Source organism: Pseudorca crassidens, chromosome X (genome assembly GCF_039906515.1).
Source record: "Pseudorca crassidens isolate mPseCra1 chromosome X, mPseCra1.hap1, whole genome shotgun sequence".
NCBI classification, from domain to species: domain Eukaryota; kingdom Metazoa; phylum Chordata; class Mammalia; order Artiodactyla; family Delphinidae; genus Pseudorca; species Pseudorca crassidens.
In genome coordinates this window covers 113,489,227-113,516,211 of record NC_090317.1, presented here as the reverse complement: position 1 = coordinate 113,516,211, position 26,985 = coordinate 113,489,227, and the positions used below count along the sequence as shown (strand labels likewise).

Below are 26,985 nucleotides of genomic sequence, written 5' to 3'. Positions count from 1 at the left end.
ACCGCTGAAAATTTATATAGGGTTACAATAGGACCCGAAGGGCAGAGAGAAAAGAAGCAAAAATCAGGAAGGCTGGCATGTATAGACCTTGGCAGACAGGGCTTCTCCCCTCTTGTGTTGCCTCTCACCCCATGCTCTTTCCACTGTATTATGTTATTTTACAGATTAACATATTCAGTGATCTTCACACTTGCATTTGTTTTACTCCTAGTTAATTCAATACATTGTTCACTTATAATCTACTATACTAATTTATTTATGCCATAAATATTTATGAGTACCTACTATGTACCAAGTCCTGTTCTAAGCACTGTGGATCTATCAGTGACCAAAACATAAAAATCCTTGCCTTCTTATAGACTGCGTACGTCCGGCAATAAACAAAGTAAATAAGCAAATTATATGGTCTCTCTTAGAATGTGACCATATGGGAAATAATAGAGCAGGATAAAGAGATTATGAGTGTCAAGGGGGAGAGGTGTTCCAGTTTTAACTGGGATGATAGGGTAGTCATTTTAGCCTTTTTTTTTTTTTTTGGCCACACTGTGTGGCATGCAGGATCTTAGTTCCCTTACCAGGGATTGAATCCACGCCCCTGCAGTGGAAGGGCGGAGTCTTAACCATTGGACCACCAGGGAAGTCCCTTTTTTTTTTCTTCTGTTATTTTACCTTGACTTGAAGGAGATGAGGGACCAGATTGTGTAAAGCCTTTTTGGCCATTATAAGGTCTTTGGCCTTTGAGAAATTAGGAACCTTTGGAAGGTTTTGAGAAGAGGAGTAATATGATTAACACTCAGGCTGCTGTGTAGAACAGAATTTAGGCATAATGTAATATACAACATGATGACTATAGATAACACTGGTATATGGTATATTTGAAATTTACTCAAAGAGTGGATCCTAAAAGTTCGCACCACAAGGAAAAAAGCATTTTTTCTTTTTTTTTCCCCCCTTGTATCTGTATGAGATGATGGATGTTAACTAGACTAATTGTGGTGATCGTTTCATAATATATGTAAGTCAGGTCATTATGCTGTACACCTTAAACTTACACAGTGCTGTATGTCAGTTACATCTCAATAGAACTGAAAGGGGAAAAATACACTGGAAGATAATACACACAAAAAAATAAAATGAGCAGTTAAAAAAAAGAATTAGGCAGACAAGTGTGGAAGCAGGGAGATGGGTAAGGAGACAGACTTTTCCAACGATGGAGTGGAATGGGGGCCACAGTGGAGGCGGTGAGAACTGGCCAGAGTCTGCAAATATTCTTGAAGGTAGAACCAACAGAATTTCCTGGATGTAGGGATAAAGGAAAGAAAGGTAGCAAAGAAGGATGGAATTTTCATTTCCTGAGATCTGGAAGACTTCAAGGAGTGGGTTTGAAGGGAATGGGGGAAAAAGGAAAAGGTGCAAGGAGTAGAACCTGGGGCGTGCCAAGGGTAGGGAGCCATCCCAGAGAACATCAGAAACTGGTCTAGGAGACTAGAGTGTGGTACACTACAAGCTGGGGAGACACGTACTGTAAGTTGCTGAACATCCACCGTCAATAAAAGATACGGTGAATGTCGCCATTTTTTTTTTTTTTTTTTTTGCGGTACGCGGGTCTCTCACCGCTGTGGCCTCTCCCACTGCGGAGCACAGGCTCCGGACGCGCAGGCTCAGCGGCCATGGCTCACGGGCCCAGCCGTTCCACGGCATGTGGGATCTTCCCGGACCGGGGCACGAACCCGCGTCCCCTGCATCGGCAGGCAGACCCCCAACCACTGAGCCACCAGGGAAGCCCGAATGTCGCCATTTTTAAAAATTAATTTTTATTGGACTGTAGTCGATTTACAATGTTGTGTTAGGGAATTCCCTGGCGTGGAATGTGGTTAGCACTCTGTGCTTTCACTGCCAAGGGCCGAGGTTTGATCCCTGGTCGGGGAACTAAGACCCCGCAAGCCGCGAGGCACGGCCAAAAACCGAACAAACAAAAAATACAATGTTGTGTTAGTTTCTGCTGTACAGCAAATTGAACCAATTATACATATATACACTCTTTTTTAGATTCTTTTCCCATATAGGTCATTACAGAGTATTGAGTAGAGTTCCCTGTGCTATACAGTAGGTTTTTTGTTGGTTATTTTATATATAGCAGTGTGTATGTGTCAATCCCAGTCTCCCAATTTATCCTTCCCCACCCTTTCCCCTTGGTAACCATAAGTTTGTTTTCTACATTTGTGACTCTATTTCTGTTTTGTAAATAAGTTCATTTGTACCATTTTTTTTAGATTCCACAATATGCCATAAATATTTATGAGTACCTACTATGTACCAAGTCCTGTTCTAAGCACTGTGGATCTATCATGCGATATCATGTGATATTTGTCTTTCTCTGTCTGACTTACTTCACTCAGTATGACAATCTCTAGCTCCATTTTAACTGAAAATATTTACCTTGAAATGCAGTCTAGACAATGCCCCCTTGAAAATGAAAACATTAAAAAATAAAATTTTAAAAGAAATTCACCACTTTTGTGTTCCTTACAAGCTAATGAAAAATAACCCTGTGTTTCAGAAGCCTCAACATGCAAGCCACACATTCATGAGGTATTTGGGAGATTACCAAGGGGCTGAGGGTAAGTAGAGCAAGGGCTGGGCTCTGGGGCACTCCAACGTTAGGGAGTCATCTGGGAGAAGATAGAGAGCTGTCAAGGAGACAGAGAAGGAGTAGCCAGTGACATAAGAGTAAAACAGAGTGTGGTATGCTAAGCTGGCTAGAAAAGTACTGTAAGTTGTTAAACACCCACTATCAATCAAAGATGAAATTAATGCCATCATTTTAATGAAATGTATTTACTTTGAAACACAATGTAGACAATACCCCCTTGTAAATGAAAATGTTAAAAAGAACAAATCCTCCCCTAAAGTTAATCATTTTTATGTTCTTTATGAACCAATGAAAAGCAACACTATACTTTAGAAGCCTCAAGACACAAGCCGCATGTTCATCAATACTGCACTTCAGTAGATCTGCATGCAAACACACACACATCCTAAGTGTGAACACCAGAGTTGAGGTGAGTGGGAGCAATGAAGAGCTGCTATATGGTGTTTGCTTGATGAAAGAAGTGAAGAAAAGCCTCCAGTAACTACTGTTGCCAGAGCACAGCTTTAGGGTTTGGGGACTGTGGTTAAGGATAGAGATGGGATTGAATCTAGGCTCTGAGGTTATTTATTGGTTCTAAAACTAAGTTCTTTAAAAAAAACAGCTATGCATAGCCGTCTTGGGACAAAATGTCTTTGTCAATACAGGGCACGGAGGGACTTCAGGTAAGTCAGTTCTGGCCTCTTCAGCTTGGGGCGGGGGTAGCTGAAGTGGAAGCAGGGGGGAGGTACATGTGAACAACTGGGGCCCAGGCCTGGCTGAAAGGATGGCTGAACTTTCTGCTGTCCTGGGAGCATGACTTGGGAGGGACACTGGAATACTAAACATAAGTGGGGCAGGATGGCCCTCTGGGAATGGAAGTCTCAAGGTTGTGAAGATGGTGATTTTCCTCAAATTTATCTACAGATTTAAAACAATCCCTATCAAAAGTGTTCTCCTTATACAAGCAAACACCATGTACCTGTGGCACTTTGGTCATCTTCACCAGAGAGCAGTGCAGGAGACTGTGCAGCACAGTGCTTCAACATGTGGGTCTGGGTCTGACTGCGTGGGTTCAAATCCTAGATCCTCCATTTTTTTGCTTTATGCCTTGGGGCAATTTATTTTTAAAAAATTTTTATTTTATATTGGAGTATAGTTGATAAACAACGTTGTGTTAGTTTCAGGTGTACAGTAAAGTGATTCAGTTATACATAGACGTGTATCTATTTCAAATTCTTTCCCCATTTAAGTTATTACAGAATATTGAGCAGAGTTCCCTGTGCTATATAGTAGGTCCTTGTTGGTTATCTATTTTAAATATAGCGGTGTGTGTACATGTCAATTAATTTCACCTTTCCAAGGATATGGACCATCTCCAAGGGTAATTGTTTTTCTTTTTTTTTATACTAAGTATTTTATTGTATGCTGCCACCAGTGTATATAAAATAATTACCCTTGTGAAACAGAAATTCATGAATATTCGGAGAGGTAGACTGACAAAAGTAGAAGTTTGTATAGTATGGCACGTGTTACAGAGACAGGCTTTTGTACAGGCTTCAAATTTGGCTTTCCTTTGAATATTCACCGGTTTATGAAAAGTGGTTTAAAAACCTTGCAAAGATTCATTTTACTACAAAAAGTAACAGACTTTCTGAGGTCTGAAGGGATTTGTACTTGAAGGTACTCCAGTCAGCAGGGGGTCATGTTGAGCATTCTGCAGACAGAATTGTTTAAAATCTGCAGCTGCCTGGGAAACCTTTACGCGGTTGAGCCCGGCCTCCAGCCGGAGCTGTTGAACCACTTTCTTCATAGCGGCGACGCTGGAGGAACCAGACATGGCGCACGCGAGAGCTGGGCAGATCGGCAATCCGTCGGTGGATCGGTGGTGGGTCCTCCAAGGGTAATTGTAAGGAACAAATGCAATAAGGACTGTAAACCACTCAGCACCATGCCTGGTAAACAGTAAATATTTATTTATATTATTATTCCTAAGAAATATATGCTAAGAATTTGGGGGTATTTAGGAAGAGGAGAGCATCCAAAGGAGTAAAAAGATATAATCCCCCCCAAAATAAAATCCCTATCAAAAACCCAGCAGGCTTTATTGCAGAAATTGACAAGCTGATCCTGAAATTTATATGGAAATACAAAGGCTCTAGAAGAGCCAGACCAGTTTTGAAAAAGAACATAGTTAAAGAACTTACACATTCCAAATTCAAAATGTACTATAAAGCTACAGAAATCAAGACATTGTGGTACTGGCATAAGGATAGACATGTAGATCGATGGAACAGAATAGAGAGTCCAGAAATAAATATTTATACAGTCAATTTCTTTTTAACAAAATATTTATTTGGCTGCGCCAGGTCTTAGTTGCGGCATGCAGGATCTTCGTTATGGCATGCGGGATCTTTTTTTTTTTTTTTTTTTTTTTTTAGTTGCAGCGTGCGAATTTTTAGTTGCAGCATGTGGGATCTAGTTCCCCAACCAGGGCTCAAACCCGGGCCCCCTGCATTGGGAGCACAGAGGCTTAGCCACTGGACCACCCGGGAAGTCCTTGGTCAATTTATTTTTGACAAAGGTGCCAAGGCAATTCCATAGGAAAAGGATTGTCTTTTCAATATATAGTGCTGGTACAATTGGATAACTACATGCAAAAATATGGAGTTAAACCCTTAGCTCACACTATACACAAAATAGATCACAGACCCAAAAGGTAAGAGCTGAAACCATAAACCTTTAAGAAGAAAACATACGAGTAGGGGACTTCCCTGGTGGCACAATGGTTAAGAATCCACCCGCCAATGCAGGGGACACAGGTTCGAGCCCTGGTCCAGGAAGATCACATATGCTGTGGAGCAACTAAGACTGTGTACGCCACAACTACTGAGCCTGCGCTCTAGAGCCCATGAGCCACAACTACTGAAGCCCACACGCCTAGAGCCCGTGCTCTGCAACAAGACAAGCCACCGCAATGAGAAGCCACGCACCGCAAAGAAGAGTAGCCCCTGCTCACCACAGCTAGAGAAAGCCCGCGCACAGCAACGAAGACCCAATGCAGCCACAAATAAAAATAAATAAATAAATAAATTTTTAAAAAAAAGAAAAAAAAAGAAAACATAGTAAATCTTTGTGTCCTTGGGTTAGGCAAAGTGTTCTTAAATTTGACACCAAAAGCAAGATTCATAAAAGGAGAAATAAATTGGACTTCATCAAAGGTAGAAGCTTTTGTTCTTCACAGACACCATTAAAAAAATGAAAAGACAAGCTACAGACTGGGAGAAAACATTTGCAAATCATGCATCTGATGAAGACTTGTATCCAGAATATATAAAGAACTCTTGCAACTCAATAATAAGATAAACAACCCAATTTTAAACTGGGTTTAAATACATATTTTACCAAAGAAGAGATATAAATGGCTATTAAGTACATGAAAAGATGTTCAACATAGTCATTAGAGAAATGCAAATTAAAACCACATCTACTAGAATGTCTACAATAAAAAGAAGAGACAATATCAAGCATTGGTAAGGGTGTGGAGAAACTGGAGCTCTCATATGTTGCTGCTGGGAATGTAAAATGGTGCAGCCACTTTGGAAAAATATGGCTGTTCCTCAAGATGTTAAACATAGACTTACCATAGGACTCAGCAAATGCACAACTAGATATTTACCAACATAAAGGAAAATATGTTCTCATAAAAACTTGTACACAAATGTTCATAGCAATATTATTCACAACACCCAAAAAGTGGAAACAATCCCAATATCCATCAACTGGTGAATGGATCAACAAAAGCGGTATGTCCATAAAATGGAATTATATTCAGCAATAGAAAGGCATGAACTACTACTGATAGATGCTACAACATGGATGAACCTCAAAATCATTATGCTAAGTGAGAGAAGCCAGAAGCAAAAGACCACATATTGTATAATTCCATTTATATAAAATGTCCAGAAAAGGCAAATCTGTATATAGAGAAAGACCACTAGTGGTTGCCTGGGGCCAGAGATGGATACGGGGATTGACTGCAAATGGGATTAACATGAGGGATCTCTTTGGCGTGATGGAAATGTTCAAAATCTGGATTGTGGTGATGGTTGCACAACTCTGTAAATTTACTTAAAAGCATTGAATTGTATACTTTTTTTTTTTCTTCTCGCGCCTTGCAGCTTGTGGGATCTTAGTTCCCCGACCAGGGATTGAACCCAGGCCCGGGCCTTGAAAGCACCGAATCCTAACCACTGGACTGCCAGGGAATTCCCCAAGTTGGAGCCAATGTTAATACTATTATTAATAGCATTATTTTCAGTGACATTTCTACTTCCAATAAAAGTTTCTGACAGTGAAGCATATTATATACTATTACCAACAAATTTTATATTTTTTATTGAGATATAATTCACATACCATAAGATTCACCCTTTTAAACAGTACAATTCACTGTTTTTTAGTATATTTGCAGTTGTGTAACCATCACCACTAATTCCACATCTTTATTACCTCAGTGGGTTTTCTGAATTGGCTGGTACGGTATAACTATTTAGAATGTAAGATAAATTCGAAATTTAGGAACTTACAAATTTAGAAGTTAAATTTGTTCAAATTTAGGAATTAAATGCCTCCACCCAAATACAATATATTGTACAGTTTCTACCATCACTTAACCAATGAATGCATTTATTGAAATGTAACTTACTATTTTAGGTTAACTGTTGTACCCCAAACTTGTGTGATAGAAAACATATATATATAAAAAAAATGTTTTATATATGTAAACATATGTTTACAAAATACGTTTATTTTATTGAAGTATAGTTGATTTACAATGTGTTAATTTCTGCTGTACAGCAAAGTGATTCAATTATACATATATATACATTCTTTTTCATATTCCTTTATGGTTTACTACAGGATGTTGAATATAGTTCCCTGCGCTATGCAGTAGGACCTTGTTGTTTATCCATCCTATATATAATTGTTTGCATCTGCTAATCCCAAACTCCCAATCCATCCCTCCCTGACTCCCCCTCCCCCTTGGCAACCAGAAGTCTGTTCTCTATGTCTGTGATTCTGTTTCGTAGATAAGTTCATTTGTCATATTTTAGATTCCGCATATGTGATATCATATGGTATTTGTCTTTCTCAGATAGAAAACATATATTAATTTTAATCTTGCTTAAGTATTCAATGACCACAGGTAACTGAAATACTTACAAATTTCTCCCTACATTTTTTTTCTGGCTAGAAATGAAGACCTGTACATGATAGAAAATTTGTAAAGTGTAGAAATGCGTGAAGAGAAATGAAACTTACTGTAATTCTTTTTAACACGATGAAAAAGGGGTTAATAAAGTCTCAAAAATCTTTAAATTTTAAAATACCGATTTATTGGTAATCGTTCGAGTGAAAAAGTGGGTTTTCTCGGATTTGTTTTTTTCATACAGAATAGTTTTTTGTTATTATATGCACATTTTACTGAAAATCAGGAAGTCAAACAAGAAAGCAATAGCTCTTACCAGAAACAAAATTCCAAGTACATTAAAATAAGTCAGAGATTATAAATTTCTTTAGTATATTCACTACTCTTTGCTTTTTTCACTGTTTTAAAAAACAAATCCCCAAAGAATAATTTTACATTTGATTTTAGAGCGGGTGATTTTTAACTATATTTTCTTACATTTAAGATTTACAAAAAATATGTATGTACAGATTGTTTTATGTTCTTGGGATAAAAAAGCATTTGATGACTCCCAATTTCCACTGAATACTATCTGTACTCTCAAACATGACATTTGAAGACCTTCACTTTTCATTAGCTGCAGAAAAAGTACATTGAATATTTAGAAACAAGAAAGAGTAAAGAAAATAGAGATGGAAATTCGGATCGGCTTAAAAAAAATTGGGGCGCTCTCACGACACCTAACTTCTATCCAGTGCTAGCTCCATTAGCGCCACCATGGACCACCTCCCTGGCTCTAGAAAGCTCTCTCCGAGAGCAAGTTAGAGACTTTGCTTTTGCCCTCCCTGGGCCGCGGAACCTCCGCGTGAGGGCGCCCTCCCCACCGCCAGTTCGGTGCGCAGCCACTTTCCGGCCAAGGGCCCCGGCCGAACCCGGAGCTGATCTCGCCTTACTAAATTATAGAAATCGGTAAAGAACGACATTCCCAGCGTCTATCTTCACACCCCAGATAAGAATCCCAGGTTTCGGGAAATTCTTTTGGCCCGCCCCACGGGAAGCGGAAATGGCTACACCCTCCCCAGCGCGCGCGTCGGTTGCATCGCCTGCCTAGCAAGGGGCCTTTTTTAGGGCTGCCCTCATCGTTGCCTGCACAAATATGCAACAGGTCTGTCGCGAATAGATCCTGAAACTGGCCTTGTGTATTTTAGTCAGCCTGCCGGCAGGCACTGTACAAATCCATGGGGAGAAAAGTCCAAGCAGTGAGGCCTCCGCTGCACCGGCCATCCTCCTCTCCCAGGCCTGGGCCCTAGTCGGCCCTCCCGCCTCCGCTGCCCCGCCCTGCACCAGGGGGCTTGCGAACGGTCAGGCAGCCACCCGGACGACTTCCTTCCTCTCCGGGCAAGATGGCGGGGGGCGAGGCTGGTGTGACTTTAGGGCAGCCGCACCTGTCTCGGCAAGATCTCAACACTTTGGTAAGTCATCGCTCTGGCAGGATGCTGAAGGAGCTCAGGAGTGGGGATGACCGGGCCTTCCGGGAGGCTTTGAGACGAGGCAGTGCCGGGCTGTCGGGAGCATGGGTTAGGAGGGAGACCCGGAGCCCGGCGCCCTAAGTCGTGCTCGCGCCGCCCCATGCTTCTCTGCTAGTATGCGAGCTGGGAATGAGGCTATGCGGTTGTGAGACCCCGAGCCTCCCGAATCATTCGGCTGGAAAGTCACAGTGTTAAGTATCATTAAGGCTTTTTAGTTCGGAAGGTCTGGGAAGGGAGTATCTACACTGTCCTTAGTGCTAATGCTCTCAAGGTTGGGGGACCTCAAGCTTCCACATCCCCCATAGGCAGTGTGTAACGATGAAGGACTTTTAGGGCTTCCCAGTCATCAGAATGCAAGGTTGCTTGTACAGAAAAAGCGCTTTAGAAGTAGAAGAGGGCTATTCAAATGGTAGAGAGCTGTAGGTAGCAAATGTAAAGTCAAAGTTGTGATTTGTCTTATGTACAGCGATTTAAAATAAAAATGTTTGATTGCAGGATGTTACCAAGTTGACGCCACTTTCACATGAAGTTATCAGCAGACAGGCCACAATTAATATAGGTAAGATAAGAATAACTTGGAGACCTGACTTAATTGATCTCCGGCCACTAATTTTAACCTCTCCCTTTGTGTGATTGCCTGAATTACATGAAGATGCAGATATTCAATAAATAGATGTTCAGCTCTTGCGAGCCAAGCACCTGCTAGATATTTTTGGGAAGCCCATGTTGCGCGTGCCTAGCTTACAGACTAGGTGAGAAGAAGCGATAAATACATAAGAAAAGTTTAACAGCATAAGGTGATTGTAGTCACGTAGCATTTTAAAGAAAAGAGGGAAACGCGACTGTACTTGCCACACAGGGTTATTACAAGGGCAGAGTTTGCGGAAGTTTTGTTTGATATATAAGCTATTACTAACTAGATAATTTTTTTTCTTAATTGGCACATAGAACTTTAGAGAAGAAGTTATGTTGACTGATTGTAAATTTGGGGTATTTGAGAGTCTGCACAAACAACACAGTAAAGCCTAGTTAAAAGTAAGGCTCTACTAATGAGGCTGTTAAAAACTTATAAGATAAAAAAAAAACAACTTATAAGATATGTGCTACCCTTGACAGCATTACCGTAATGATACCTGAGTTGTTTTCTTTGTTTTCATGGATTCCTTTTTGTTGTGTGAGGGCTCCTCATACCTATTTACTTCACTCTGAAAATGCTGGAAAGTTTCTTGATATACAAGATTTCATGTACTTTTTACCAAGTGTTTATTTTAAATGAAGGCATTCTTTTCTGTGAGTAAAAACATAAGATGGATGGCTTTTATTATGCTGAGTATGGTTTAAAACAAGGTTGTCGGTTACATGGAAAGTTCTCCTCAGTCCTGTATCAGAGTAAGTTTTTTGTAATCGAGGATGTGTAGGAGGAGAAATTGAAGTCACTATTAGTTTTCCATTGATGTTTACAGTGAGTTATGGCTTTGGGTTTTCTACTCTAAAACTGAAAAATATGTTGTGTAACTGAATGCACATGAATTAATTTTTTGTACTTTGTCTATAGGTACAATTGGTCATGTAGCTCATGGGAAGTCTACGGTTGTAAAAGCTATTTCTGGAGTTCACACTGTCAGGTTCAAAAATGAACTAGAAAGAAATATTACAATCAAACTTGGCTATGCTAATGCTAAGGTGAGCTGTGTACAGTGAAATTAGAAACTAACTTTAATTGTTGAATGTGCAGATAACAAATCCAAGTCTTTTTTTCATTGGAACTTTTAGATTTATAAACTTGACGACCCAAGTTGTCCTCGGCCAGAATGTTACAGATCCTGTGGAAGTAGTACACCCGATGAGTTTCCTACAGATATTCCAGGGACCAAAGGGAACTTCAAATTAGTCAGGTGACCTCTTTTCTGCTAAAAACACTTTACACTTCATATTTTGTTGTTGTGTGATTTGTGCTTTTTGAAATATTTAACTGAGACTTTAAACAGTGAACCTAATTGTTGAATGGCTTTATTTTTGCATTATTTTGTTTTTCTTGTCCATAATGACAATAATTTGAAAAGTCAAGTATTTAAACCTACATTAAGAGATGTACATGTAAGTTCTCCAAAGGAAAAGTATCACATAAGCAGAATGAAATGGAGGGAAACACGGCTCATTGGATTTAAAGGATTCTTTTTGCCAGACCTCATAAATTTCTCTTAAACGGTGTTGTTTCTGTTTCTTAGAGGAGAACAAAGCCATTCTTAATCACGTTATTTAAATACATGGGCTTGTTACCCATCTGTTTTCTGAATATGATTGCGTATACTTATTCTTTATTAGAGGATACTGTCATCCACCCAGCGATGTTTATGGGGGTTGGGGATATTCCACAAAGAAATTGTAGATTGGGGCAGAGCTGGGACTAGGGAGAGGTGAATGAAGCCCAAAGTTTAAGGGGAGGGAGAAGCTTTAAAAAGAAAAGAAAAGAAAAAGAGCCTCGGTAATCAAGATAAATAGTATTATTTATTTATTTATTTTTAAATTAAAAAAAATTTTTTTTTGGCCCCACCGTGCAGCTTGTGGGATCTCAGTTCCTTGACAGCTCAAACTACTAGTGTTTTCCTTTTCATTATCACTTGGGGTTTTTTGGTTGATTTGCTTTTGGCGTGGCATTGTTGCTGATCCTGTTTTCATTTAAATTTTTGATATTTTGTTCATCATGGATGTTTTGCATGAACTTTGTTTTTTTTAAATATTAAGTTTAAATATTGTTTGTTTTGATTACTGGTTTTTTTTGGGCACCCCCTTAAATTTTGCACCTAGGGCGAGTGGCTCACTTGCCTCGCCCTACTTGTGGCCCTTATCAGATATCAGCAAACTTTTCCTGCAAAGGGCCCAATAGTAAATATTTTCAGCTTTGCAGACCATAGATTCTCTTTGCAACTACTCATCTCTGCTATTGTGTTGTGAAAGCAGACATGATGTGCATGAGTGGTTATGGCAGTGGGCCAGTCTGCTGCCCCTATTTTAGATCGTGAGTGTGAGCATACAATTATTAAAAATAATGATTCCGAATGAGTAGCATAATTTTGTTTAAATGGTGCTGCCATCTGCACTTCAGATGGGCAATTCCAGCTTTTCAAGATGCTAGAGAAGTTTTTGGCAAATTTTTTCAGATGGCACTGCCCATTCTGTTAACACTGGTTTAGCATTCAAATCAATGACATTCCCAGTATATACTTTATACCATATTCACTTTAATTGGATTTGGGAGTTTTTGTATCCAGTTATTTCTACACATAGCTAATTTCATTTGCTTTGTAATGATCTGCAGTGATTTTACTCTCAGCCAGTAGGTAATTTTTGTTGTTGTTCTTTTCATATTTTTTTCCCTCCAGTTTTATTGAGATATAATTGACATACAGAACTGTATAAGCTTAAGGTGTACAGCATGATGATTTGACTTACATACGTCGTAAAATGATGATCACAATAAGTTTAGTGAACATCCATCATCATATAAACTTAAATGAGTAGAAAAAAAATTTTTTCCTTATGATGAGAACTCTTAAGATTTATTCTGTTAACTTTCATGTGTAACAAACAGTGGTGTTAACTATATTATATTGTATGTCATATTTCTAGTACTTATTTATCTTATAACTGAAAGTGTGTACCTTTTGACTGCTTTCATTTGATTCCCCCTTCCTCCATCCCCCACCTCTGGTAACCACAGATCTGGTAATCACAAATCTGATCTCTTTTTCTATGAGTTTTTTTGTTTGTTTGTTTTTGAAGTATAATTGAGCCAGTAGGTAATCTTATTTCTGAGGTCTAGAAACACCAAGTCCTGTAACCACTTGACTTTACAGAAATAAAAATTATTTCCATATTCTTATTTCATATTTATATGTAATATTCATATTCTATATATAAAGGGATTTAATTTTAGGAAATCTGTAACTTGAATGTTGAAGTATTGATTGATCTTAGGACTGATTGCTGTTTTTTAATTGTTAGACATGTTTCCTTTGTTGACTGTCCTGGCCACGATATTTTGATGGCTACTATGCTGAATGGTGCCGCAGTGATGGATGCAGCTCTTCTGTTGATAGGTAAATACGTCAGAACTGGTTTGGACAAATCATTGTGGAGCAAATCCAAGATGGACTATTTAAAGGGAAACTAAGGCCTTTAAGGGCCACATCCAGTACCTAAAGGTGACGGAAATGGGAACTAACATGTCAACCAGGATGATATCCTTGTCTACCAACTATCACAAAATAGTAAAGATAGACCTAGGGCAGATGTCTTGTGAGAATTCTTTTGGTAGTATATATTTGAAAAAATCAATAGTGCATTTTCTCCCCTTAGATCACATGAAATGATTTATTAGTTTTATATTTACATGTAAAAGTGCATGTATTTTTTTGTGTGCATCTTTGAGTTGTCTACTGCAACACTGGTGTATAATGGTTTTATTTAGATGCAAATCTCATTCATAATAAGTGCTGAAGTCTAGATGAATTGGGGTTTTCAAGGCTGGTGTTGTGCCACCTTCCTTATGTGGGCTGTCAAGAGATTTTGTTGCTATGGGATATAATTTTTAAAAGTATGCCGAGTGGATATAGTACAGGACACCTGAACATCATCACTTAGGATGGTCATTAAGATGCCCAAAAAACATACCTATTTCTTTATAATACCAGTGGTTGTTTTTAGTGTTCTTCCCTCGGTTTGTTAGGGAGTAGCTTCTGATAGTAGCTGAAATTCATGGACTGTGTTAAGTGTCTTCCCTTAATTACTCTCTGCCTCTCAGGAGCTTGACTGGGCCAGAACGTCTCTAAGACTAGACAGAGCCAGAGGGCTCTTCCTTATGCCTGAGCAAAAGCTAAGGGCAGACCCTGAGATGTCAAACTTGTTGAGTCCAAGCTTTTGGCTTAGGACCAGGGAAGAGAGCCAAATGATCAGGAGGCTCCAGTGAATCCAGACACAGTGGATGAAGCAGGGGCAAAGGTGGATGCTCGGCAACGATCCAGGACTTTTGCCTTGAGTAGGGCTAGGGCATTCAAGCGTTTCCTTTTTTAGATGTCAGCTAGTGTTTTTTTGGTAGTACAATACACATAACACAAAATTTAGCATTTTAGCCATTTAAAGTGTACAATTCAGTGATATTAAGTACATTCACAGTGTTCTACAAGTGTCAGCACTGTCTAGTTCTGGAACATTTTCATCACCCCAAAAGGAAACCCAGTGCCCATTAAGCAATCACTCTGATCCCCCTTTCCCTCAGTCCCTGGCAACCACTAACCTGCCTTCTGTCTCTTATGGATTTGCCTATTCTGACAGATATTTCTAGTTAATTCTCATGCATCTTTTTTATTCTTTATCATTTAGCTGGTAATGAGTCTTGTCCTCAGCCCCAGACTTCTGAACACCTGGCTGCTATAGAAATCATGAAACTGAAACATATTTTGATTCTACAAAATAAAATTGATTTGGTAAAAGAAAGCCAGGCTAAAGAACAGTATGAACAGATCCTTGCATTTGTACAAGGTAAGAAGCCATAATATCTAATAAAAATCCTCCTCAGTGATAGTAAAATAAACAAAAGCATTTAAAAAAACAAACAAACAAAAAAAACCCATAAGTCTTCGGAATTCCCTGGCGGTCCAGTGGTTAGGATTCTGCACTTTCACTGCCGAGGGAGTGGGTTCAATCCCTGGTCAGGGAACTAAGATCCCGCAAGCCACGCGACATGGCCAAAATAATTAATTAATTAATTTTAAAAAAAATCCATTAAAAAAAACCTTCAGTCTTACACTGTTCTTACTGAGTAGCTACTTTTAGAATTGAAACTGACAATGATTTATTTTATCTTTTAGTGTTCCTTTCCTCTAACAGCAGTGTTTTTTCATTTCAGGGAAGACATCTTATTATTGACATTTGATCCTCTCTTAGCCTTGTTTTTCTTGCTAGAAAGGTTGATTTCCTATGCACCCAGTTCTCTCATAACAAAAAAGAATAAATCATTTTGATTAAAACCTCATTGTGTTTGGTCCGTTTCTTTCACCAGCCTGTTTGACATTTAATTAATAAGGAGCAAATACTATATATGCCATCCGTCTTTGATTAGCAGAGTCTATAATTTATCTTGACATTTATTGGGAAGTTAATTACATGTTATCAGAAATCTTTCAACTAGTAAAGTGCTCTTTCCTAGAAGTGTTAGTATTTTCTTCTTTTGAGCAGTTTTATCATTTTGGTGTATTAAATATATCTATTAATATATTTTGACTTTTTTTTCCCTTAAATGCAATAGTATTCATTTTCAGGAGCAAAAACACATAGAATACTGACACTTTTCTAAAAAGAATTATCATTTTCTACCTGTTGCTGGTATTTGGGGATGTTTAGGCATCTATTTTAGTAATCTTAACTGTTTCCTATAATATGTAAAGAACAAGTTCTGTAAAACAAGAATTTTGATCTTTCTGAATTTTGTCTTATAGGTACAGTAGCAGAAGGAGCTCCTATTATTCCAATTTCTGCTCAGCTAAAATACAATATTGAAGTTGTCTGTGAGTACATAGTAAAGAAAATTCCAGTACCCCCAAGAGACTTTACTTCAGAACCCCGACTTATTGGTAAGTGGTAGGATTTTGTCTGATCTTTTCCACATTGGTGATTCCTCTTTAAGGGAATTAGCAATGATTTCTGCAGAGGTGATAATAAATTACAATCTCCATAAAATTTTTTTTGAACTCAGTTAATTCTGAGATTGTATTAGCAGTACTAGATTGCATTACTGATGAGAGAAAGTTTCGAATACAGAAGGAACTTCTGGTCTTTTTGTGCTTGGTATGTGATATGTTATGTGATTGAGATGGAGTAATGCATTATTCTGTATGGAATTATGTTTTAGTCAGGAGCAGGATATTAGAATTTCCATACAAATTATTTCATTGTACCATTAATGAAGATTTTCATCTCTTTCAACTTATTTAAGTGCATAGTACCAATATTGGTATAATTTGATCATCTAAACTCATGATTTCTACATAGATATAGGAGCCTTTTCAAAACAGACATTTGAACCCCTCCCTTCATCCAGGCCTCCCCTCTGTGTGTTGTGGGAAGGGTTCTCTTGGGTGATTGTGATGTGTACCCCTTGTTAATGATCACTGCTCTCAGGACCGAAGTGCAGGTCACATAGTTCTAGGGTTGTGGGGTTTTTTGTTTTTCATTTTTAATTAATTAATCAATTAATTAATCTTTTGGCTGTGTTGGGTCTTTGTTGCTGTGTGTGGGCTTTCTCTAGTTGCGGCGAGCCGGGGCTACTCTTCGTTGTGGTGCACAGGCTTCTCATTGCGGAGCATGGGCTCTAGGCGCACTGGCTCAGTAGTTGTGGCTCGTGGGCTCAGTAGTTGTGGCTCGTGGGCTCTAGAGTGCAGGCTCAGTAGTTGTGGCGCATGGGCTTAGTTGCTCTGCAGCATGTGGGATCTTCCCGGACCAGGGATTGAACCCTTGTGCCCTGCATTGGCAGGTGGATTCTTAACCACTGCACCACCAGGGAAGTCCAAACCTAGGGTTGTTTTGAAGTTTTAAAACTACATTTTTAATGCAGAAATCATATAATATAGAGGTATATGAAGACAAAGGTCTACAGTCTCCCTGCCTCGCCTCTTAGCCCTGAAGTAACCAAAGTTAACAGTTGGTGTGTACTATTCCCGCACCTTTCTCTTTGTTCATATCATCATGTATAAACATATACACATTTCTTGTTTTAGTTTTTGTTTGTGGAAGTGGGATCATACTATGCATAGCTAGTTTTTTCTTTTTTCCTTAACAATATACGAAGGTTATCCTTCCACATCATTACATGTGCTCTAACGTTCTTTTTTAATAGCTGCGTGATACTCCATACTATGGGTGTACCATAATATGCGTCCTATCAATGAACTTTTAAGTTATTTCCACTTTTTCCATCGTAATTAAGGTTGCAGTATACTTAGTTGGAATAATATTAGATTTTGTCACAAAGTCCCCCTTGTATAAATCTTACGTGTCTACTATTTTAGAGAAGTTAACTTAATCAGATTTTTCTGAAGTTAATGTGAATAGAATTGGCTTTAATTTGTTTTGTTTTTTTTAGTTATTAGATCCTTTGATGTCAACAAACCTGGCTGTGAAGTTGATGACCTTAAGGGGGGTGTAGCTGGTGGTAGTATTCTAAAAGGAGTATTAAAGGTAAACTAGGTTTTGGTTGTTGTGTTTTTATTTTGTTTGTTTTTCTCTTGTCTTAATTAGGAAAATAGTATGAACACTCCAAATTGAAAAATAATTTTTTTCTTCATGGTGTCTAGTACTTGATATAGACTTCTTTGTTGACTATTATATCTTTTGAGTGTGTTTGACCTCTAACTTTATAGGCTTCTGTGAATATGGAGCACATTTTATATGGTGATAGGCCTGTGTGGTAGGTAGTTTGAAACATTTGGATGGTTCTGGTTTTGAAGATCTCTCCCATATCTTTTTTTTTTAAATAGTGATCTTCGAAATAGAGAAAGGATTGCTTTTCAGTTTTGTGGTCTTCCTGTTAGGACTTTTTGTATGTAATGAAAATCGTGTTGTCCCACAAATTCTAATCACTAATTTATATTTTTACAGGTGGGCCAGGAGATAGAAGTCAGACCTGGTATTGTTTCCAAAGACAGTGAAGGAAAGCTCATGTGTAAACCCATCTTTTCCAAAATTGTATCACTTTTTGCAGAGCATAATGATCTTCAGTATGCTGCTCCAGGAGGTCTTATTGGTAAAGATTTTTCTCTCATCCCTACGTTTTTAATTTGTGGATATTCATGGTACTTTTCATGAGAAACATATTACTCATACAGGTATAGATTTTTAATTTGATGTTTAATAATTGAATGGGGTAGAGGAAGATATGTGGTTAAGCTGTTGATTTTAGGTCATAAGATCGTTTCATGTGTTTGTAAAAATTAATTTTAAACATAAAGGAGAATTTTGGTTTAGTTTTGTCTTTTCGTTTTTTGTTTTTTTTTTCCATACGCGGGCTTCTCACTGTTGTGGCCTCTCCCGTTGCGGAGCACAGGCTCCGGACGCGCAGGCTAAGCGGCCATGGCTCACGGGCCCAGCCGCTCCGCAGCATGTGGGATCTTCCCGGACTGAGGCATGAACCCGTGTCCCCCACATCGGCAGGCAGACTCTCAACCACTGCGCCACCAGGGAAGCCCTTGGTTTAGTTTTTAAAGTAGCTCCTTTTTAGCAGTAACAAAGTAAGTTTTATGTCCTATCATTTAAAATACCTAACTATACTTTTCTTTTTAGCCTACATGGTTTTGGGGGTAGAGTGGTGGTGGTTTTTTGTTTTTGTTTTTTTCAATGTATGTTTTGCAAATGGAGAGTTACCCACAAGTGTCAGCTGGATCATGTCAGATCATAGTTACACTAAGGTGGGAATTAAAGAAGATAACTTCCATTATGTTGGTATTACTGAGATAATTTATGGATATTCTCATCTCATACAATAGTGTATTACCAGATACCCAGGAAAAGGCAAGATACAGTGAGAATTAGAGGTATTATAACTTTTGGATTAAAGAAGAAAACGTTTGGTGAAGGAGTTTGTCTTTTTGTTCTCTGGTGTTTGGCTATATAATTCATTTTTCTATTGTATCTTGTAATCAGGAGTTTACCATGTATAATTTTATCCTTATTGTTTGTTTTGTAAACAAGGAAACTCTGGAGACTTCTAAAATTTAACTTACGGAACTTTTCAAACATAAAAGTAGAGAGAATAGTGTAATGTAGTGTAATGTGTGGTCATGTAGCCACCACCCAGGTTCAACAGTTAATACTTTACCACTCTTTTTTTCTTTACTTTGGCCACGCTACGCGGTTTGTGGGATATTAGTTCCCTGGAACCTGGGCCCATGGCAGTGAGAGCACCAACTCCTAACCACTGGACCGCCAGGAATTCCCAATACTTTACTCTTCTTTTTTTTTTTTTTTTTTTTTGCGGTACGCGGGCCTCTCACTGCTGTGGCCTCTCCCGCTGCGGAGCACAGGCTTGGACGCGCAGGCTCAGCGGCCATGGCTCACGGGCCTAGCCGCTCCGCGGCATGTGGGATCCTCCCGGACCGGGGCACGAACCCATGTCCCCTGCATCGGCAGGCAGACTCTCAACCACTGCGCCACCAGGGAAGCCCTACTTTACTATTCTTGCCTCATCTTTGTATCTTCTTCCCTCTTCTCCTTGAAAGACATACAGATAAAATATTTTGAAGTGGATCCCAGGAATCATATAAAGTCTTTAAGCTGTCTTTTTGATCAGCCTTTCAGGGGAGAAATGGCAGGCAAATATCCTGAAAACTACTCATTATGAATTTCGTATCTTTTCAACCTTCATTAAGGATATTCAGGCTCCTTTTTGAGTTAGGCTCTTAGCTCTTTTTGTCCTTTGCTTAGAATTTAAATCAAGAGAATCTTTCTGTTCTCAAATGCCCAACTAACCCATGAGTTTACAGTTCTGTTTCTTCAGATAAAACAGGTATTTTGTCACATCTATGTAGCTAATACATGAGTATGAAAATATAAGTGTGTATTAAAATGTATAGGTATATGCTGTACTTGTTTGACTAAGTCTTTTGGGTAAACAGCTTTATAGGAAATAAAATGTTGAACAATGAAATGTATATCTTATTTTGTATTAGGAGTTGGAACGAAAATTGACCCCACTTTGTGCCGAGCTGACAGAATGGTGGGGCAGGTACTTGGTGCAGTTGGAGCTTTACCTGAGATCTTCACAGAACTGGAAATTTCCTATTTCCTGCTTAGACGGCTTCTAGGTGTACGCACTGAAGGAGACAAGAAAGCAGCAAAAGTAAGTGCTTTCTGTAATTCCTGTTCCAAAAAAAGTGACAGTGAAGTTAAGACCAGTTTTGAGGTTCATTTCTTTTCATTTAACATGGGATTAAGAAAAAGGAAGAGGTAGATAAATTTGACTTCCTGAAAATTGAGAACTTCTGTATGGCAGTCAGTTCAAAGTAAAACAAAACAGGAAACAGCATGTCATGTATGACAGTGACATGATAATTCCTATTATCCATGTGATTTTTTTAAAAAGTCTTGCTGAGATCAGGTTGGCAGAGATGGAAAATTGCTGACATCTTTTGTTGGCAAGGTGGTAGGAAAATAAGCAGTTATTTGGAAAGCATTTTCTTGATTTTGGGGTTTATTTTTCCCCCCTTGATTTCCCTAGGTGCAAAAGCTGTCTAAGAATGAAGTGCTTATGGTGAACATAGGATCCCTGTCGACAGGAGGAAGAGTTAGTGCAGTCAAGGCTGATTTGGGCAAAATTGTTTTGACTAATCCTGTGTGCACAGAAGTAGGAGAAAAAATTGCACTTAGCCGAAGAGTTGAGAAACACTGGCGGTAAGTTTATTAGCCTTTGTCAGTGTCTAATAAAAAAGACAGAATCAGTTTTCTTAACACATGCACAAACACACTTTACCTTGAACGCAACAGTTACTATACTGTGGTTTCAAGTCTCAACTGTTTATTCAGTTGACTTAGAAATCTGTATTTCTAGGCCTGATTTGTGATAGACACAACCTATGTGAAAACCAGTGAACTTAGGTTTAATATCTCCCTTATCTTTTTCTGAACCATTTGAGGAATAGGTTGCCCCTTGATGTCTTAATACTTTGGTGAATGTTTCCTAAAAACAAGGATATTCTCTTATATAACCACTTAACAAGTTTAACATTGTTAAAATACTGAAATCTACAGTCTTTTCCAGTTTTATCACTTCTTCCAGTAATGTCCTCTGTGTCCCCCGTCTGGGATCACGCATTGCATTTAGTTTTCATGTCTCTTGATCTCTAATCTGGAACTTCCTCAGCCTTTCTTTGTCTTGTCATTGGCAATTTTGAAGAATACAAGCTAGTTCCTTTCTAGACTGCTGCTCAGTTTGGGTTTACTTGGTATTTCCTAAGATTAGGTTTAGGTTACGTATTCTTGGTTGGAATACTTTCGTGTAGGTGGTGATTCTCTCCTTAGGGAGTCGCAGCCAGAGACACGTGATATCTGATTCCTCCTTGTTGAGGTTAATTTTGATCATGCAGTTAAGGTGTTAGCCAGTTTCTCCACTATATGGTTACTCTTTTTTACCCTTGCAAATAAGCGTTCTGTGGGGCGACTCTATGCAAATAGCCTGCTCCTCATCAAATCCCACCCTGCTGGATTTAGCATCCACTGATGATTTTTGTCTGAACTGAGCTTGATTATAGTGTTTACAAAATGGTGATCCCCATCCCCCAGCTCCACCACTCCTCATTTATCATTTGTCATTCTTTCTGCCCCGTTATTTACTTATCTAGTTATAATACGCACTCATGGCATCCTATTTTATTCAGTAGGTTATGAATCATTCCTGTTCTTATTTATTTATTTACTTTGAATTTTTGAATTTTATTTATTTTTTATACAGCAGGTTCTTATTAGTTGTTCATTTTATACATATTAGTGTATATATGTCAATCCCAATCTCCCAATTCATCCCACCACCACCTCCCCACCCCGCCAAGTTTGTTCTCTCCATCTCTGTCTCTATTTCTGCCTTGCAAACTGGTTCATCTGTACCATTTTTCTAGGTTCCACGAATATGCGTTAATACACGTATTTGTTTTTCTCTTTCTGACTTACTTCACTCTGTATGACAGTCTCTAGATCCATCCGTGTCTCTACAAATGACCCAATTTCGTTCCTTTTTATGGCTGAGTAATATTCCATTGTATATATGTACCACATCTTTATCCATTTGTCTGTCAGTGGGCACTTAGGTTGCTTCCGTGTCCTGGCTATTGTAAACAGTGATGCAATGAACATTGTGGTACATGACTCTTTGAACTATGGTTTTCTCAGGTATATGCCCAGTAGTGGGATTGCTGGGTCGTATGGTAGTTCTATTTTTAGTTTTTTAAGGAACCTCCATACTGTTCTACCTGTAGTGGCTGTATCAATTTACATTCCCACCAACAGTGCAAGAGGGTTCCCTTTTCTCCACATCCTCTCCAGCATTTGTTGTTCGTAGATTTTCTGATGATGCCCATTCTGACTGGTGTGAGGTGATAACCTGTTTTTATTTATTTTGATACCCAAATTGTCGAGGATTTGTCCAGTAGAGACCCTTTAGGTGACTCCTATGTCCTTTTGACATTTCTCCTCTTTTTTTTTAACCTAGTATTTTATTAAGGAATCCATTTCTATGACTGTCATGAAACCCAGGCTTGGTTAGCAGTGATGCATTCTGCAGGTAACTGCATCCCGCTCTGGACTTTCTGGTAATAGCCACTGTCTTCTCTACCTCAACTGAAAACCCAGAATCAGTCCCTGCCCTCCTACCTTGGGAAGATGCCAAGGCCAACTACATAAGAGGCTTTTTCAGAGAAGATGACTTTTCTTAGAAGACAAACCCTCTGCTTTGTTTTACGAAGCAGATAGCAACCCCATGGACAGGTTGGGACTTGCGCAAGCCTCAATATTTCCCCATTGGGTTTGTTTTTGTTTTTTTGACAGTTCCTTACTTTGTGGCACAAGATGTTCTGGAATCATCTTGTACCTCTCCCCTGCTCCAGTTTAGAATTGGTCATTTCTCCTGAGGGGGTCCTGGTTCCTCTTAGTGGAAAATGGTATTAGAAATGCAGATACGGGTGCTAGGTGTGCTTGCTGCTCCTAAGGTGCTGTTGCTTCGGGACGCTTCGAGTGGATAGAGCTAGGAAACATGCACATATTGTTGACTCCTGTCTCTTTTCTCTTTTCCTGGTTAGTTACTGAATCTACTGTTTCCTTTCTATTCTGTGTGACCTCATTATAGCCCATACCACCATCATTTCACACATAAAAGTTATTGCAAAAAATTCCGAATTTGCCTCTTCCGCTGTTACTTAAGTACTCAGTCAAAATTAATCTCCGTAAAACATTTTTTCATGCTGTACTCAGTAATTTTTAGTAGCTTCCCACTACTTTCTGATATTCAGGACCTTTCTGGAAGCCTGCTTGAATGAATTTTAAGTTTCTCCTACTTTGTCTCATATAAACCCTCTAAATTAGACTGTTCTGTGTCCTGATTGTCCCCATAATTACTCAAATCACCCTTGGCTTTGTTTTTTTTCTCATTACCTACCTCCCTTATTAAGGCTTCCCTGGTACAGTGCCTCAGGATGGTCTCTCACCATTTACTGTTCAGAAGATATGAATTATTACTCTCTAATTTAAACAGAGTTAAACTTTTTGTTCTCTTTTAAGTAAATCATTTCTGCTTTGTGGTGATTTATGCCTGCTTGATTTTACTCTCTTGTGTGATTATACTATTTGCTGTTATAGACATACTGATTTACAGTGTATTTTAAAAGAAAGGAATGATCTTTTTGTGTCTGTGTACTGTTTTTTTTTATATTTATTTATTTATTTGGCTGCGCCAGGTCTTAGTTGTGGCACACAGGATCTTCGTTGCTGCGTGCGGCAGCTTTAGCTGTGGCACGTGAACTCTTAGTTGCAGCATGTGGGATCTAGTTCCCTGACCAGGGATCGCACCCGGTCCCCCTGCATTGGGAGCACAGAGTCTTAGCGACTGGACCACCAGTGAGGTCCCTGTCTACTAATATTGTAAGAGGATTCTACCCAAATGAAATTTTATACGTTGCTTAAAAATTAGCAAGTATGTTAAAAGAAATGGAAGCATCTGAATGATCCTTACATTCTTTAGATTTGTTGTTTTTAACCCATGCTTAGGTAAGTTCTGTTCTAGAAGCTACAGTTGAGGTAGCAGTCTGGCCTGACCAGTGACTAGAGCAGACATTGAAAGAGAGAAGGAGCAGAAATCCCTCTGCTCTTGAGAGTAATCTGTTTATAGATTATCTAGTCCTCTAGGTCTTCTCTTAATTTCCTTTACTAGCTAAAGTCATGATAAAGCAAGCCATGGTGATCTGTTGAAGTGCTGTGAATGGTTAAAAAACAAAACAGAACAAAACATAAAAACATTTTTCAAAGAGGAAAAGAGAATGAAATTTAAAAAAAAAAATCAGACTGAGGTGGTTTGTGTATGAGCATGGTTCCTTGGGCGGGCTGGAAGTTGCTTCATCAGTGGTTCTGAGGGGCAGGTATATTTTGATAAGAGTGGAGATGAGCATATTTATACTAGCACCTTTTTGTTTGCTTTTCCTATCATTCCTTCTGGCTAGAGCCCATCTCTCTGGGTCTAAGAAGATAATGTGAGCTTTCTTTCTGGAGGAGCAGGTTTTGTAAACAAATTTAGACTTAGCAGATAGGCAAGTAAAACTAGTTATGTCATGTGATTATGTGGTAATGATAATGAAATGGATATAAAATTCATGATTTCTTTTATTTTCATTTTGCAGTTTAATTGGTTGGGGTCAAATAAGAAGAGGAGTGACAATCAAGCCAACAGTAGATGATGACTGAAGAATTAAATAACAGATTTGGATGAAGTCGGAATTTCTCTTAACAACCTAGGGGTATATTTTCAAAGCAATAGTGAGGAATTAATTTCACAGCTCATTACCTTAGGAGTAGCTGTAAGGTTATTCTCATTTTTTGGTGATGAAAATTTAACCTCTAGTACTAAAATAGGGTCTACAATAAATGTAAAAATTGGCATAATGTTGGATTGAATCTACATTTTACCAGAAATTAACCATTCCCAAATAACATCTAATTTATACATCAGTGCAGGTTTGAAAGGAAACTGCTACAACCAGCCTTTGCTGTAGCACACATACCACTGAATCTGTTTGAAATAAAATTCTTCTTATTTTTCATGATTCGTCTTTGAGTAGCTCCAGGCTTGAAGGATTATTGTTATCAGTAAAAACTTGAAGACAAATTCTTGAAGACCAACTTCCCTTTACCTCATATTTTATGTTGCTTTTATCTTTTTGAGTGACAAATTAATAGGTTCAAATAAAATTGTCCTTTCAGGCATGAGGGCTTGTTCCCATGGACATTCCTTTCTCTCCCCTTTTTCTGGACTAGAACACAGGAAGCTAGAGCCCGAAGTTCTCATCCTCTCCCCGTGATGCCCTGCGATTGTTTCTGCATTGCTTTATGCCCGAAGCCCTACAGCATTCCCCCATTGGAAAGTACTGTTAACACCAGATGATTTTAGTTAAGTAACAAAGATCTTTTCCAGTCCTTATTTTATGTTTTTTCTTAACTGCTTAATTGATAAGGTTATGATGTAGATTCAAATATTAGTAATCTTTGGAACTTTCAGGAGGCAAAAAATGTTATACAGCAAAAGGGTGAGCCCTTTCGCTTTTAACTTATTCTCCGTGTTCCTGCACTTTTCCTGTGTTATGCATTTTAATTTTTGTTTATTTTTGTTTCATAAAATTCTGTTAAAGCAGTGGTTCTTAACTCTGGCTGACATTAGAATTGTTGGGAAAGCTTAAAAAACGATAGATGCTCCACAGAGATTCTGATTTTAATTGGCTTTGGGTGGAGCCCAGGCATTAATTTTTAAAGCTCCCCTGTGTTGAGTAACAAATTTAGAGAGTTGAGAAGTAGGAGTATCAAATAACAGAATCTTACTAAGGTTTGGTAGTCTGATAATACTCTTGTTTGCTTTTCTTAAATTTTCATTTAATGTGGGACTTGATGCCACAGTTGCAACCTTGTGCTCTTTTGGGCATTGGACATGCTGCCTTGTAGACGTTTAAAAGCTGTGGCTCTGGTTGTTACGTAAGTTTATAAGTTTTGGGGAAACATTAATGTTACGTACTTCCTTGACTTTGAAGGGTTGTGTTATAGCATGGAGAACACACTTAAATGAAACAAGGTTTTAATCCAAACATTAATTTTATGTCTAACATGTCCCCATGTGTTTTGTAAGCACCTTCTACCAGAAATTCTGGAGTAACATAAGACCCAAGTTCACTAATTTATTGTAATTGATCTCACGTCAGAACTGAAACCAGAAGTCTTTTCTATTTCAAACATCCACATGAATTTCAACAAATTTGCAAAGCACTGTGCTTAGTGTAAATGGGAATATGCAAATATGAAAACAGTGGGCCTTGTTTTCATAGAACAGTGATCCTCAGCAAAAGTTGTACCTGGTTGAGAATCTGCCTGTAATGCGAGGTTATTGATGAAAGTACACTGTATATGTAAATCCTGTTGGCTCTCCTGTCAAGGTATTTTCAGAATCTGACCAGTTCTCACCATCTGCACTGCTACTGTCCTAGTCCAAGCCACCAGTGGCTCTCACCTTGAATAGCCCTGTAACAACTCCTCACTTCCACACTTGCTCCACTGCAGTCTGTTCTCAACACAGCCAGAGTTAACCTTTTTGTAAGAGAGAATGCTATGCACCACTCTGATAAATTATAAAGTTCATCTCACAGGAATGGGGGGCATCAGGACAGTAGCTTTGACATCTTCCAAATGATTTCCAGGCTGACCTAGAAAGCTCACTCTACTATTTCACTCTTTGTATGTAACCTCCAAAGATGATGATGATGATGTGTGTGTATGTTTTTGGTTTTTGCAGAGCAAAAAAGAATTTTTCTTTTAATAAGAGTGTGCAAATAGCTGCACTCCCATAA

At 38.6% G+C, this 26,985-nt stretch overlaps 1 protein-coding gene and 1 pseudogene across 1 annotated transcript; one reads left to right on the top strand and one right to left on the bottom strand.

The window, feature by feature from the left end:
• Nucleotides 1-4,017: 4,017 nt before the first annotated feature.
• On the bottom strand, nt 4,018-4,547 carry LOC137216886 (guanine nucleotide-binding protein G(I)/G(S)/G(O) subunit gamma-5 pseudogene; annotated as a pseudogene).
• A 4,587-nt stretch (nt 4,548-9,134) lies between these two features.
• On the top strand, nt 9,135-25,192 carry EIF2S3 (eukaryotic translation initiation factor 2 subunit gamma). Its single transcript, XM_067723009.1, has 12 exons — nt 9,135-9,292; nt 9,845-9,908; nt 10,905-11,032; nt 11,123-11,244; nt 13,355-13,449; nt 14,732-14,890; nt 15,847-15,981; nt 17,490-17,584; nt 18,005-18,149; nt 20,071-20,240; nt 20,619-20,791; nt 24,778-25,192. Exons 1-12 carry the CDS (start codon nt 9,224-9,226, stop codon nt 24,839-24,841), a joined length of 1,419 nt encoding a protein of 472 aa, XP_067579110.1. The 5' UTR covers nt 9,135-9,223; the 3' UTR covers nt 24,842-25,192.
• Nucleotides 25,193-26,985: the final 1,793 nt, after the last annotated feature.